At 37.8% G+C, this 13,355-nt stretch overlaps 1 protein-coding gene across 1 annotated transcript in view; it reads right to left on the reverse strand.

The window, feature by feature from the left end:
- Window positions 1–13,355, reverse strand: part of LOC108788892 (dynein heavy chain 5, axonemal-like) — a 237,649-nt gene that overhangs the window by 7,636 nt on the left and 216,658 nt on the right. The window contains exons 74-75 of the mRNA XM_018558793.1: window positions 6,274–6,482; window positions 5,733–5,954 (exon numbers count right to left, since the gene is read on the reverse strand). Of these exons, the coding sequence (XP_018414295.1) occupies window positions 5,733–5,954; window positions 6,274–6,482 (431 nt within the window). The remainder of the gene's footprint in view (window positions 1–5,732; window positions 5,955–6,273; window positions 6,483–13,355) is intronic.

A 13,355-nucleotide genomic window follows, 5' to 3' on the forward strand; every position in this document is an offset into this window, starting at 1 on the left:
TTTTTTTGTCGTGTTCAACTCTTTCAAAAAAAAAGGGGGGGGGGGGGGGTCACAGAGCAGACGTAGTGCCAGTGTATTGGAAGCTGCTGTGAGAAAAAGATAGGGCAAGCTGACAAACGGCATAGAGTGCTTATGTATTACCATAAAGCTCATGTTCCAGAAGCACCAATGTTTCAATTACAAAGGTCAGGATGTTGCCATGTTAAAGTGGATCTAAACCCTCCTATCCTTTACAGCCAAGGAATGTGCCATGTTAGTCTTTATTAGGATGGCAGTTGCCATGGTTCTGCACATAGAACCAGCTGCTATCTGAGGGTTTGAAAGTTTGGTTGAGAGATAAAACACACTGGCAACCTTGACAGTTATTATCAAAGTGGTGGCTTGAATTTAACTGTTTTGGGAGACAGTTAAATTGGTGGGTCTAGTTCCACTTTAATTAAGGAATTTGTATTCACTTTATGCCTTTTAAAGTGTATCTAAACCCAAAAGCAAAAACATAATATATTGCAGCTTACCAGTCCTTAGGTGTGGTGGCTGCTGCATTAGTTTTCTTATTTTTAGGCCTTTCCGTCCTTTTCACCTGGTGATCTGGCCAGTAAGTCTTGTTTTTTTCAACTTCCTTTAACATACCAAACTGTTAAGCAAAAGTGTGAGATAGAGGATTGAGGCAAACCATTGTAAGCACCCACTGACAGGGTGCTGTAGTCCTGTGATGGACTACAATCTCATGTTTAGTTTACTAATTTGTATTGAGACTGTCGTCCATCAATGGGAGTGATCTTAGAGCGGTGGCTACTTTACAACACACACAGGCACTATGGGGAACAAAAGTAGCCACCCTCCAGAAGGTAGGACAGTGTCAGCACCAAGTCACAGATGGTTTGGGAGTCTACAGCTGAGTGATACACAAATAAGATACATTTTTAAAAAATGTTAAGGTACTTGAATGCATTTTGTAAGATTTAACTCCTGAGTTTCAAAATGTTTGACATACAAAATGAAGCACTGAACACAGAAATACTGTATGTTCTGACACTGACCTGAAATTGTTATACTACATTATGTAGAGACATTACACAAAAATAAATGGCAACAACTATCCTGCAAGGCTTTTTCTATATAAAACTCTAGTGTGCTTGGGCACAATACCAAGTGTAGCTCTCTGCAATAAGATTGCAGTTTAAATATCAATTCGTGAACAGCTGTTACAACCGCTTCTAACTTTAACACACACCCGCCAAATGTAGTGAATCATAAGCAGGCTTAAGCTCTTCAATATGACATTTTGCTAATGCTCCTTTAACTGATTTTCAAACATTAGATGTGTTCTGAAGTTCACAGGTGACAAACCAGCTCTGAAGTCTTCTGTTAAAGTTAAAACATATAAAATCTTCATGTAGGTCTTTGGACAATCAAAGCAAAATGAAAAATAAAAGCAAACCTATTAACCTGCTTAAAATATGTACTAATGATGGACGATGTAAATGCTATATTACCACCATCTGTATACTCTACCTACAGAACGGCTATACCCGAATACAATTCATGGCCGTTAATATAGGCCCTGGATTCTGAACTGGCAGCGACAAATGAGGTTGCAGTCTACATTACACAACCCCAACAAGCTTGAGCACTCAGTTAGTACACCTCTTACCCATGCCCCATGCCCTGCCAAACAAACACACACTGTAATAGCGTGTCAAACAGACCTGCTGTGAATGTGGATGAAAACTAAACGTATAGAAGACTCCAAAAAGAAAGCACTAAAACTCAAAAGAGAAGACCTGTTCTTCCCAAAAAACAAGAGATCATTCCAAACTCAACAATGAAAGATGCAATTTCATCACGAGATACACCACTGAGTACAGTAAAAAGAAAAAGATACACTAAAACGTCACTGCCACATTTTACTAGGGTAGACCCTACCTAAAAGCCTCGATACCACCCTTACCCAAGCTAGAACAATAAAAAAAACAGCCAAGCTAGAACAATAAAAAACATCCTAGCTTCCAGCAGACTTGAATACAAAAACAACAAGGATACACCCAAACAAAAATACCTCCTTAATCAAACTTCGATAGGAAGCTACAAATGCTTACACCCAAGATGACGTGCAATCTCATCAGCAACAAACAAAAAGAGTTCACGTCCACTAATACATGTGAAACCTACACAATATAATCTCAAATAACTTGTGAATCAGATATCTACTAGAGTGCCCCTGCGGTTTACAATATGTAGGTCGCACAAAACTAAGAGACAGAATCGGACAGCATAGGTGAAACATTAAGAAAAGGATTCTTGAAACATGGAGTATCCAAACACTTTGCGATACATCATAACGAAATCTACCACCTCAAAGTGACACCGATCTAAAGACGGTGTTAGTTACGTATATGTTTCATGGAATAAAAGTCTAAATTGAAAAAACGCAGTTACTTCCATTCTTTCATCTGGGTGCCTCTTCTGTCTCGCACCCATGTTTTTTGTGGCATTCTTGTCTCATTTCCTAATACTATATTACTACTATTAATAACAATACTATATTCATGGAATGTGCAATTTGTTAAGTGTTGTGGTTTACAAAGGTATTTATCAGTTGTAGACACTGAGTGTGCTACCAGACATGCCCAAACAAACAGAATTTCTTCTAGCCCTGCTGCTGGCAAACCTCCTTGTATTTAACCAGTTTCATTAATTTGTAGATCAAAGGGATGAGCTTTGATCTGCATATGATGTCCGTTAAATCAGCATAAAAAGTTTTTTTTTTAAAAACAACATATCTTAATATTTTTTTCTATTCACCCGCTTATTAACCTACAATTATCATTCCTAATGAATTTTTCTTCACCTTTTCCCCTATACTGTATATTATTTTCCTGCTGATTTTTTTTCTATTTTTTTCTATGTTCTAATTATTCATATTTAATGGGTTTTTTTCCATTTCTATTCATTTTGTTCATTATTATTTTTAGTGTTGCATTAAAATAAGCACACCATTGAAAAAAGCACATTTGTTAATAACATTGCAATGATTTGTACCAGAATAAAAATGTTAGTGTAATTTTAAACAAAATAAAAAGGACAAATTATAAAATATAAATATACATATATATATATAAATATGTTATATCTACAATAACACTATTTTTTATTACAATTTTTGTCTATGAATTGCATAAAAAGTAAATTTAATATCACCAAAAGAAAGGCTTTTTAAAAAACTATATATCTATTGCTATGTTATTTTATGTAATAAAAAGAGTTATTGTTGAAGAAACGGTCACATAGCAATATTGTAAAAATTGCTCTGGTCGATGGGGCGGCGTACAGGTTTGAAGCGATTAATCAGCTAGGCTGTTTGTGTGTTCACATCAGTTGTTTCATGCTAACATTTGTTTTTTTTTTGTTATGTATCTACCAGAAAACTGAAATCCCTAAAAAAAATACTTTTTTACGTAAATTCACCTGGATTTGTGAGTTATTCAACAAAAAGTACACTGCTGTCACCACATGATAAAGTCTTAGACTCCCAAGAATGAATTATGTGGTACTGCCAAAAGCATTCATTCCAGAAGCAGCTCAATGCCGAAAAGATTTGCCCCAGGAAATGTTCCTGATAACACACACTTGCTGCCAGAAAAGTTCCTTTCCTCTATGTGCAGTCTTCATGCCTTTTTATTATAATATGGCCTTTGATGATTTATATTCATGTACACAGCATATTTAGATTTGCCTCAGGAAATGTTCCTGATAACACACACTTGCTGCCAGAAAAGTTCCTTTTGCTCTATGTGCAGTCCTCATGACTTTCTCTTATATTATTGGCTTTGAAGCTTTATATCCATGTAAACAGAATATTTAAGGTACAATGAAAGACATTATGTAGAAGAAACATCTTGACATAACACTGATTGTAGTATGACAGGGACTTTCTAAACCACAGGACATGATGGATTTACATTTACAAACTCCACAGAAGCTTCTGGAAACTTGACCTGAGTAAGAAAAATATGTTGAAAGACTGAGGAGGCAGCAATACTCCAGAGCACCATTCCGAGTGATTTTATTCACCCAGCACAAGCCTGCATTGGTCCCTGGAGACCTTTATGTAGCCATCAAGGTCTGCAGGGACCAACACATTGTTGGGTACTGGCTGAATAAAATCACTTGAAATGACTCTCCAGAGTGATGTTGTCAATGTATTACTGACTTATATGAACATAAAGGGGTCAGGCAGAACTCCTGGGAGTGAGGCATACCTGGGAAAGGGATGTAATATATTTCAGACTGCAGGACTGTATAGACTATAGGAACATTTATCATAGTGATTCTAACAATGGCACATAATCACACCAGTGTGAAAGTATACATGCAAAGATAGAAAATGAATAATTTCCTTTAAACAGCCTTATTCAAAAATGCAAACTGGAATGCAGAATGAAAATACCAATTAGGCTTTGGGCAGAACAGTTAATATGGGATTCCAGAGTGGTTGCTATGGGTTGCTGCACTTTGCATATGTTTACTGTTCTCTGCATTGCTTTATTAAGTAGACAAGACCGGTTTTAATTGCCTGTTCTCTAGATTTTATGTAGGCTACTGAAGCCAATACCTGCAGTTAACTAACTAGAAGTCCTTGTTACACAATAAATGAACATGCATCTCACTGATTATAGCAAACTACAAAAAGTTATACTGAGCATTAAGCTGGCCGTACACTAGGAGATTTTGTTTTCGTTCAGCCTGTGGGCTGGAAGAAAAAAAAATCTACCAAATTCCTCAATTCATGCTAAACAGCATGTATGGACCAATCTCCAACTGTGAACATTGTATTCTGACAGCTGGTGTCCAGTACTGTCAGAATACATGAACAGTGACTGCAACTGCTTGGCTAAAAAATGTCAGCCCAGTTTCTTTGAGCCTGGCAGGGCCACCTACTGTTATAATTCTTGGAAATCTGTTTATGTGCCAGGAAGTGTATGTATAATGTGGTAAGCTGTCCTCATCCTTAGAGGAGTAAGGTAAAACAAAACATTAAACAGTTATTCTACACAATTATCTTCAAGGATTAGAGGATTTCACTGTTGTTATTTTTATATTTAAAGTGATATTAAAGTCAAAAGGTTTTTAAGCTATTTCAAATGCTGAATAAATCACTTACAATGGATGCTGCTTCATGATGTTTAAAAGTTTTAGTTTCCAGCAGAGTCATCTGGTCCCCTAAGCACTGACCCTGATATCCTTACAGGGTCCTATGGAGCCACCCTTGTGTGTGCCAGTAAATTGTGCGTCTCCACAAACACACAGGCACAGCAAGGCATACCACTCCCCTGCTCCCCTCTCCTCCCTTCTACAAGCTAGCAGAGGCACAACTACTGGAGACTGCTGTGTCCCTCTGATCTTGAACTGGACAAGAAGTTCAGGGAAGCGGAGCTAAAAGAGTTGGATCTGGCTGTTAAATTTGGCAACTGTATGTTTTTGGGCTAAAATGTAAAGAAATACTTTGCTGGGCAATGTATATTTGTTTGATCTGGATTTATTATCGAAAAATGTTTAAGAGTTTAATACTACTTTAAACCACTATTTTCTGGATTATCTTGACCTTTTTTCAGCATGAGCACCCCTTGATACCCATATATGAGCCATCTTCTCTCCTATACCTCTACAACAGCAATTTGTCAACCATATATTCCCTCCACCTCACACACACACACACCCTATTGCTCTACCTTTGGCTGAGCTTCCATAAGCTTTGTGTTTCTACGATCCCAGCCAGCGCCATCAAGAAACAATCCGTATATGTAGACACCACCAATATCCGCTGGAGGAGGAGAATTGACATCTTCTTTCATCATCCTTGTGACGTCATTATGTAAAATGACAGTGTCTAAGGCCCAGCCTTTTGATAAATTCATGCGTGTTGTTTCTTGTCTCATGGCAGTCAGAAAACCCTGTTCAAGAATTAAGAAAACTGTGATGACAATTGCATTATAATATGGTAATAAAAAGTAGACTGAAATGTATAGAAAATGGTTCAGGCCTAAAAGGTATTCCACTGTATAAAACATTGGAGGTGTTTTATAAACTATCCAAGAAATACTGTGAAACTGCAAAGAACACCAATCAGTTGATACATTTGTGCCAATCATTTGATTATTGCAGTTAAAATGTTCACAGACTATAAAGGGACTATGCTGAAGATTACAGAGAAGTGTCATAACTTATTTAAATTATACAGTTTAAAAGCAAAAACGCAGCGGGATACAGTACCTGTGGATTAAAAAATCCAGTCATCCAGAACTGATTGGGACGCCCATCAAATAGCCAGCTCCTGAACTGCATATTTCTTTCCAACAGTTCTGTAAACCAGAAACCTAAGGTGGCAGAATCCCAGGAAATCTTATACCAGAGTTTTGGGATTCTGGCATCGTACATGTTATCCAAGGCATCTCGCAAGTCTTCTGACATAATGATGGTACCTGAGGAAAAAAAATAATAATAAAGTTTAGTTAACATGTGCCATAGATGCAAATAAAACAGCAGAAATAAGCAATTACATCCCGGGAAGTGACAGATTCACAAATCGTGTTAAAAAATAATGACTTAAAAGGAATGTTATCTCCATATCAAAATACATTCACACTGTATCCAAAGTAATAATAATTCACATTACATTCAATTCTTTCTCTGATCTATTGTACAAATTCCATATAAAAGATAAGAAAGATCTTATTTACTATGAAGGGAGAAAAGCATATAAGATATGTCATTTATAGCGAGCAGCCACTTCAAATGTTGGTGTAGCTCATGGGTCCCTAAATGGCGAACCGTGGTCTGGATACGGACCAAGTAGCGTTTCTATCTGGACAGCGATCGCTTCAGGTCCCCATTCCTCCTCTGTCATTTGCTGATAGGACCACAGCATTCCCAGCAACCAATGACATCAGCTTTGTTCCCCACCCAGCATTAAGGCCCCATTCACACCAGGGCAGATGCGTTTCAGCGCGGATTCTGTACAAATTTTAAAAGGGCGCTGAAACGCGATCGTACATGTCGGCAGTTCAGCACGGAGAAACCCGCCCGATCGAACCGACCTGGTGTGAACGGGGGCCTTAAGGAGAACGAAAGAGTTTCTCCTCCCATCTCCATATGAGACATGTGACAGCAGCATAGGGACAACAAGTGTAAGGGGGCACTCTAATGGGGATAATTACTTATTAGTTGTCCCACATCAGAGTGCCCCCTTACATTGGCTGCCCCCATCAGAGTGACCCTTACATTATTCGTTGCCATCGGAGTGCCCTCAGGCTCTCTGATGAAGACAACTGATGTAAGGAGGCACTCTAATGGTGACAACTGATGTAAGGAGTAAGTTTCATGGGGAGAACTGATGTAAGAGGTTTTAGAGTTGCTGATGAACTTTGGGATGTTTGTATTTAATTTACAAAGTAATTTATGGACATTCTGCCTATATAAGGTTGCTTTAAATCACATTGTTAAGACGCTAATCACTTTAGGAAGCACACAGATCTAAACTGTGTATAAAAAAACCCTGCATACTGTTATTATACAATAAAATGAATATGACTTTATGGGGTCTATGGCAAAGACATTCGTACTGGTAGAACTTCATAACGGCCATTCACCTTACAAAAGATCACATATCATCCGTGGGTGTTGACATGTGACTTACAAGCAGAAATACTTTGATAAAAATAAATGGGGGATTTATGACTTCATGGGCTGTCTTCCAAGCACAAAAATCCTAGCGTGACTGCAGTAAGTTCCAGCTAAGTATTGCAGCAGATAAATAGACTTGCAATCTGAAAATAACAGCCTTCAAGCACAGAGGATATGTTCTAGATTCCAATGAACCCTTCACACTGGCAGCCTTACTGTGAGAAGTGTCTGCTTTATATGGCAGACTGCACACCCCAGAACTCCTAATTGTAAGGACTGCTAGGAATCCAAGATAGTTTTCATATGTAAACTGTAGAATACAGTATTACTAAATACACAAGTATCCTTTACTAAACAAATACAAGGCGATAAGGTTGTAAAATGTAAATATTTAGTAAAGCATTACAGCACATAGAGCCATTAAAGATATCCCTGGATGTAGAGAAGCAAAACAATGTGACATTTGATCACCAAAGTCATATTATTAGCAAGAGGAATAGAGGGACTTGCCCACAGAATTCAAAGAATGCTATACCAGGATACGTCTGCTAAAAGAATTATATTGCTAGGCTTCATCGAGTAATTAAGGATAAAGCATGCTTATATTCTTGTTCTTATGTCTGTACTAAGTATAACAACACAGAGTAGTAAGCACTGCTCACTGCAAGGCTACAAACACGTTACTAAACAGCTGACTCTTTATTTACAATAACATACGCATAAATCTTATTTTGGAAGGTTTGACATTATAGAGCCATCTGGACACATTGGATGACCGACAGAAGCAATGTAGTCATCGTTACAACTGATCAATAAAAAGATAAATATTAAGCAGTAGATCAAAAATCTGGAAAACCACTCTGAAAGGCCACCAAACTACATAATTAAGGCAAGATTATGCATAGATTAAAAAAAAACAAAAAACACCAGATATGGATTAGTTAAAAGATAACTGAATGTATTTTTAAATACAGTTACTGTATGAACTTGATTGTAAATTGGTCTTCACTTCCTGCTATTCCCTGTACCACAACAGGGAATGTCAAGCATACGCAGTACTATTGACCAAGTTGTTCCTCTCTGCTACTGCAAAGGGGTTTGAGGTATCTTGGCTGTGCAGTCTGGCAGAGGTGTTTGGATTACAACACTGGTTGCAGAGGCAATACAGTTCACATGAATGTATCCAAACTGTACTCTATGTAGCCACTTGTCCAGAGTTAGGTTGTTATTGTTGTCAGACACATTATTTACCATGCATCTTATCCATTTTTGTTGTTAAAATATTGTTAATGTTGTTAAATACAGCCTCTCAATTCCACTGCATATACAGCGACATCTACATCAAACACACATTTAGGTTACAGAGGTTGTATGGGATAAAATAAAAAAACAGCCAGGGGGCAACCTTATGAAAGGAGACCTTTGTTTTTATCCACAGTGACAATGTACATCGCTAGTTCTCAAACATTGGTCACATATTCTGTGTGCCTTGATATCAACAATTCTAGATAAAAGGTAAAGGAGAAGGCTGCATAATTATATTAAAATATATCTCAACCCATACCTTTTTGTTTTGTTTTAGATAGAGTAAAGAATGAGGAGTTGAGATGAAATTTTTCAAAAAGTGAGGGACGTTCCCCTCTGACACAATTATCACCAGAACAGGAATCCACCCATTGGGAGATTTGTCTTTACCTTCTTTTGCATTGACAACTATATGATCTTGTGTAGAGATAAGCAATTATGACACTTATTTACAGCATGCTATTTATTGGTCTGTGAATCAAAAATATTGAAGCCAGAGGCAGCCAGACAACTAGCATTTTCAGAATAATGGCTGCCTACATTCTGTTGTCCTGACAGGTGTACTTTGAAGTTGAGAGGTAACAGTGAGGTCTGCAGTGATGTGTAGTATTCATCTAGTATCACATTTCATGAAACCTGCTTATATTTTGGTCTAACTACTTCAGCACAATACAATATATAGTTTTCCTCCCTGGGCTCTCATGCACTTCCAGTTCACTGATAGCATTATACTCTAATTGACAGAAAACTGTATACCTATTTTGTCACAATGCCATTGACTGCTAAAACTGCACCCTGTTACCTGCTTTAGCACTGCCTGATTTTTTTCTAGTTGTAGATAATTGCCTCTCTCTACACAACATCTCTTAATGCTTTTCAATCACTATCATCTTCTCTAAAAGAGAAGCATCTTACACACAACCTTGCAATTTGCTTTAGAAGCTCAAATGTCAAGTCCACCCAAGACAGATATATTAGTTCTGGGTTGTACTAGATGATTTGCTCACACACTGGCTTATTTCTCCTGGGGACCCCATGGGGCAGATCTCCCTACAGTGTCCCTGCCACTTACCATTATGCCATGTATTGTATCACTTGCAACTAGACAAGTAAGTCATTTGTCCTTCTTTATGGAGAGTCTTTTTGTATAGACTGACACCATCGTTTGGCTTTTTAACGGTCATGGCAGCTATTTGGTTCTGGGAAATCTAGTGATAGTGTTTCACCACTGGGATCCCCAGGACATAGAAGCCAATATATGATTCAACTAATGAAGAAGTGCAGTGATTATGTATACATGTGCACATTTCCACGACTCACATTGCAGGTTTTCTTAATTTTGTATTAGACCTGCCTAAAAATTCAAAATTTTCTCCACAGGAAACTCAGTCTGACACCAGGGTCGGATGTAAAATAGACTGTAAACAGCTCTCCACCTCCCTGTTATTCATTGTAACACCAGTGAACACTGTGAAAGATTGTAACAGGGAGTAGGATATGTATATTTGCACTGCACAGTAGCATTTGGAGGCACTAACTGTGCCAAAGGATAGAAGTGTGAATGAAATACATTCATGCAGATTCATTTTAAAGCTACTTTTATAGTTTGACCTTCATCGCCATGCACAGAATTATAGCTTTCTACATAAAGGTACATCTGTTAGCTGCTGAGCTACATTTGAAGCAACTGAGAATTCTGTCACTACAGCTATCTGTCAATGCCTGCAGCCTGAGTCAGTGCTATGGAATGGAACAACTCAATGCAATTTAAATGACTAAGGAAGAAGGCAAGGAACCTTCAACCCTAGCCAGAGTTCATCTTATAGTGAAGCGTAAAAGCAAGCAATTCTTGTCTGTCACTCTATATACAATATGTTCTTCACTCAGGGTTTTAATTCTTAGATAAATGTACATGTTCTACAAGCCTATGTATAAAGGCCTATCATTTAATTATTATTAGTGACAGAGCAATACCTGTAGACACTGATCTCCAAAATCCAATGATGTATTTTCAATGTTTTCAATAATGAGCATGTCTCATACACATTCAGAAAAGAATTACAGTGCTTGTTCAAGGACGCTGCCAAGAAATGCTAAAAAGGGTAGCACCAAGAGTAAACTTTGTAAGATGATGCTATATAGATAGACTTGGCAAAAATATAGTTAATTATCTGCTATATATCCAAGCATTCTTAGCTCAGGTTAATATCTTCTTGAAATCCAAACTGCATGTAAACAGCTAAATACACAGGTAAAATGCAATCATCGGAGCGGTTTTTCAATCTGTCCAGCCAGTCCTGAGATTTACACGACCCTGCATGCCAGAGAGCAAAGCAAGGCTGGTGGCCTGACTTCTCTCTACTGCAGTTATGCAATTCAGAGCTGGTCATGCCCATGCCCCCAGCTTGTGACTGGACAGTAAAGATGCAGCACAAGCTCACTGATATGCTCAACCCTCATCTCTCCTCCTGTCAACATGTTCTTTGTCAGCACACAAGCACAATAGCTGAGCCTGATTGAATTAGAGTACTGACTCACCCTGACCCAGTCTGCGCCCTTTTGTGCAGGGAACTACAAGAAGCTGATTTCAAAACAGATCCAGCTAGCTACATCAGCTCCATTTAAAAATACATGTAGTTGTATTTGCATTAATATTATTTTTGCATTATATAGTGTTTAATCTCTGCCTGGATTTCAGCTTTAATATAAAATATTTTAAGTGTATGTGGTACAATAACTCCATTCAGCCGCAACTGAACTCACCAGTGTTTGGTCAGACTAGTGAAACATTTTACAAACTATTTGTATTACACTGTAGCAAAGAGGAAAAAGTATGTCACAGCATCCCGATAGTTTGTAAACAAATAGACTTTGCTTTGGTTTTCTCTAAAGTTTATTAGAATTAAAAGAAAAAGAGATGCCATCTGCCTCCTAGCAGGCCAGTTGTCTGGTATCTTGGCATCTTTTAGATTACTGACAAAATCTACAGATTACCATATGCTCCAGCTGTCCTGTAGTCAACATTTCCCTGCCCGGCTTCATCTAATCCTTCTAAGCTTTCAGCGTAGGAGGTAAAGGAATGAACAGATCCACTCCTGTAGAGCTCTTTACTTTCTACATTAGTCAGTGTCAGGTCCAGAGGCAAGCTTCCTTCATTCAATTTAAGGCCAACAGTTTGAATCAAACTAGCAATACATTACTGCCAATAAGAAAAAGTCTGCCTCTCGTTACAATTCTAATTTTGAAGTAGACAACGGTGCTAATAATAATTCAAAATGCACTTATAAGAAGAGAATGTGTTAAAACATAAGCTTCTGTATGAATATATTTTTTTTCTTTTATTTTCCAAAGCAAGTTTTTTTTACACCAAAATTAGGCAAGACAAGATTTTGTTCATAACACTGGCACTGACACATAAAAATGTCTAAAAAGACACTTTTACTTTCAGACATTTTTGCTTTTTATGTCCATTGTGTCTTACAAAATCTAAATTAATTTTCTTCAGGCACAAAAGTTACGACGTTGTACTTTGTATGTTCCCATTCATTTTTTGGTCACAGGTCTTAGGTGATATTGTTGCATATCAAAGTGTGTATTTTATCAAGGCATTTGGAATTAATATTGAGTACCTGCAGACCTTAAGCTACCAATATATACAGGTGAAACTCGAATAATTAGAATATCGTGCAAAGTTCATTTATTTCACTAATGCAACTTAAAAGGTCAATCTAATATATGAGATAGACTCATTACATGCAAAGCAAGATAATTCAAGCCGTGATTTGTCATAATTGTGATGATTATGGCTTACAGCTCATGAAAACCCCAAGAACCCCAAATCCACAACCTCAAAAAAGTAGATTATTACATGCAATCAATAAGACAAGGATTGTACATAGAACAATATCAGACCTCTGAAAAGTACAAGCATGCATATGTACTCAGTACTTGGTTTGGGCCCCTTTTGCAGAACTTACTGCAATTACTTTTGCACGATATTCTAATTATTCGAGTTTCACCTGTATACACACAAGTATTAGAGTAATACCTGTATGCATTGGAATGCCAACTGCACCTGTAAGCTTCAGGGAGAAGCTGCTTATGAAACATGTATGTAAAAATATTTGCTAGCGACCCAATATTTGCCTATAGTACTTGTAAAACAGTTATACAACTCCAGGTTGGTCCACGCTTGTCTGCAATCCCCAGCTATGTTCACGTCCAGCTTGACACTGAGGAAAATACTAAACAATGGATGATGGTACAATCCAGCATTTGATGCCAACCAGTGGCGGAACTACAGCCGGTGCGGGAGTACCGGGGCCTCAGCCTTTGGGGGGGCCCAGCACAGTTGCCGGCCGCTGGAT

This window comes from Nanorana parkeri, unplaced genomic scaffold, assembly GCF_000935625.1.
Source record: "Nanorana parkeri isolate BGI_ZX_2015 unplaced genomic scaffold, ASM93562v1 scaffold359, whole genome shotgun sequence".
In the NCBI taxonomy this organism is placed as follows: Eukaryota; Metazoa; Chordata; class Amphibia; order Anura; family Dicroglossidae; genus Nanorana; species Nanorana parkeri.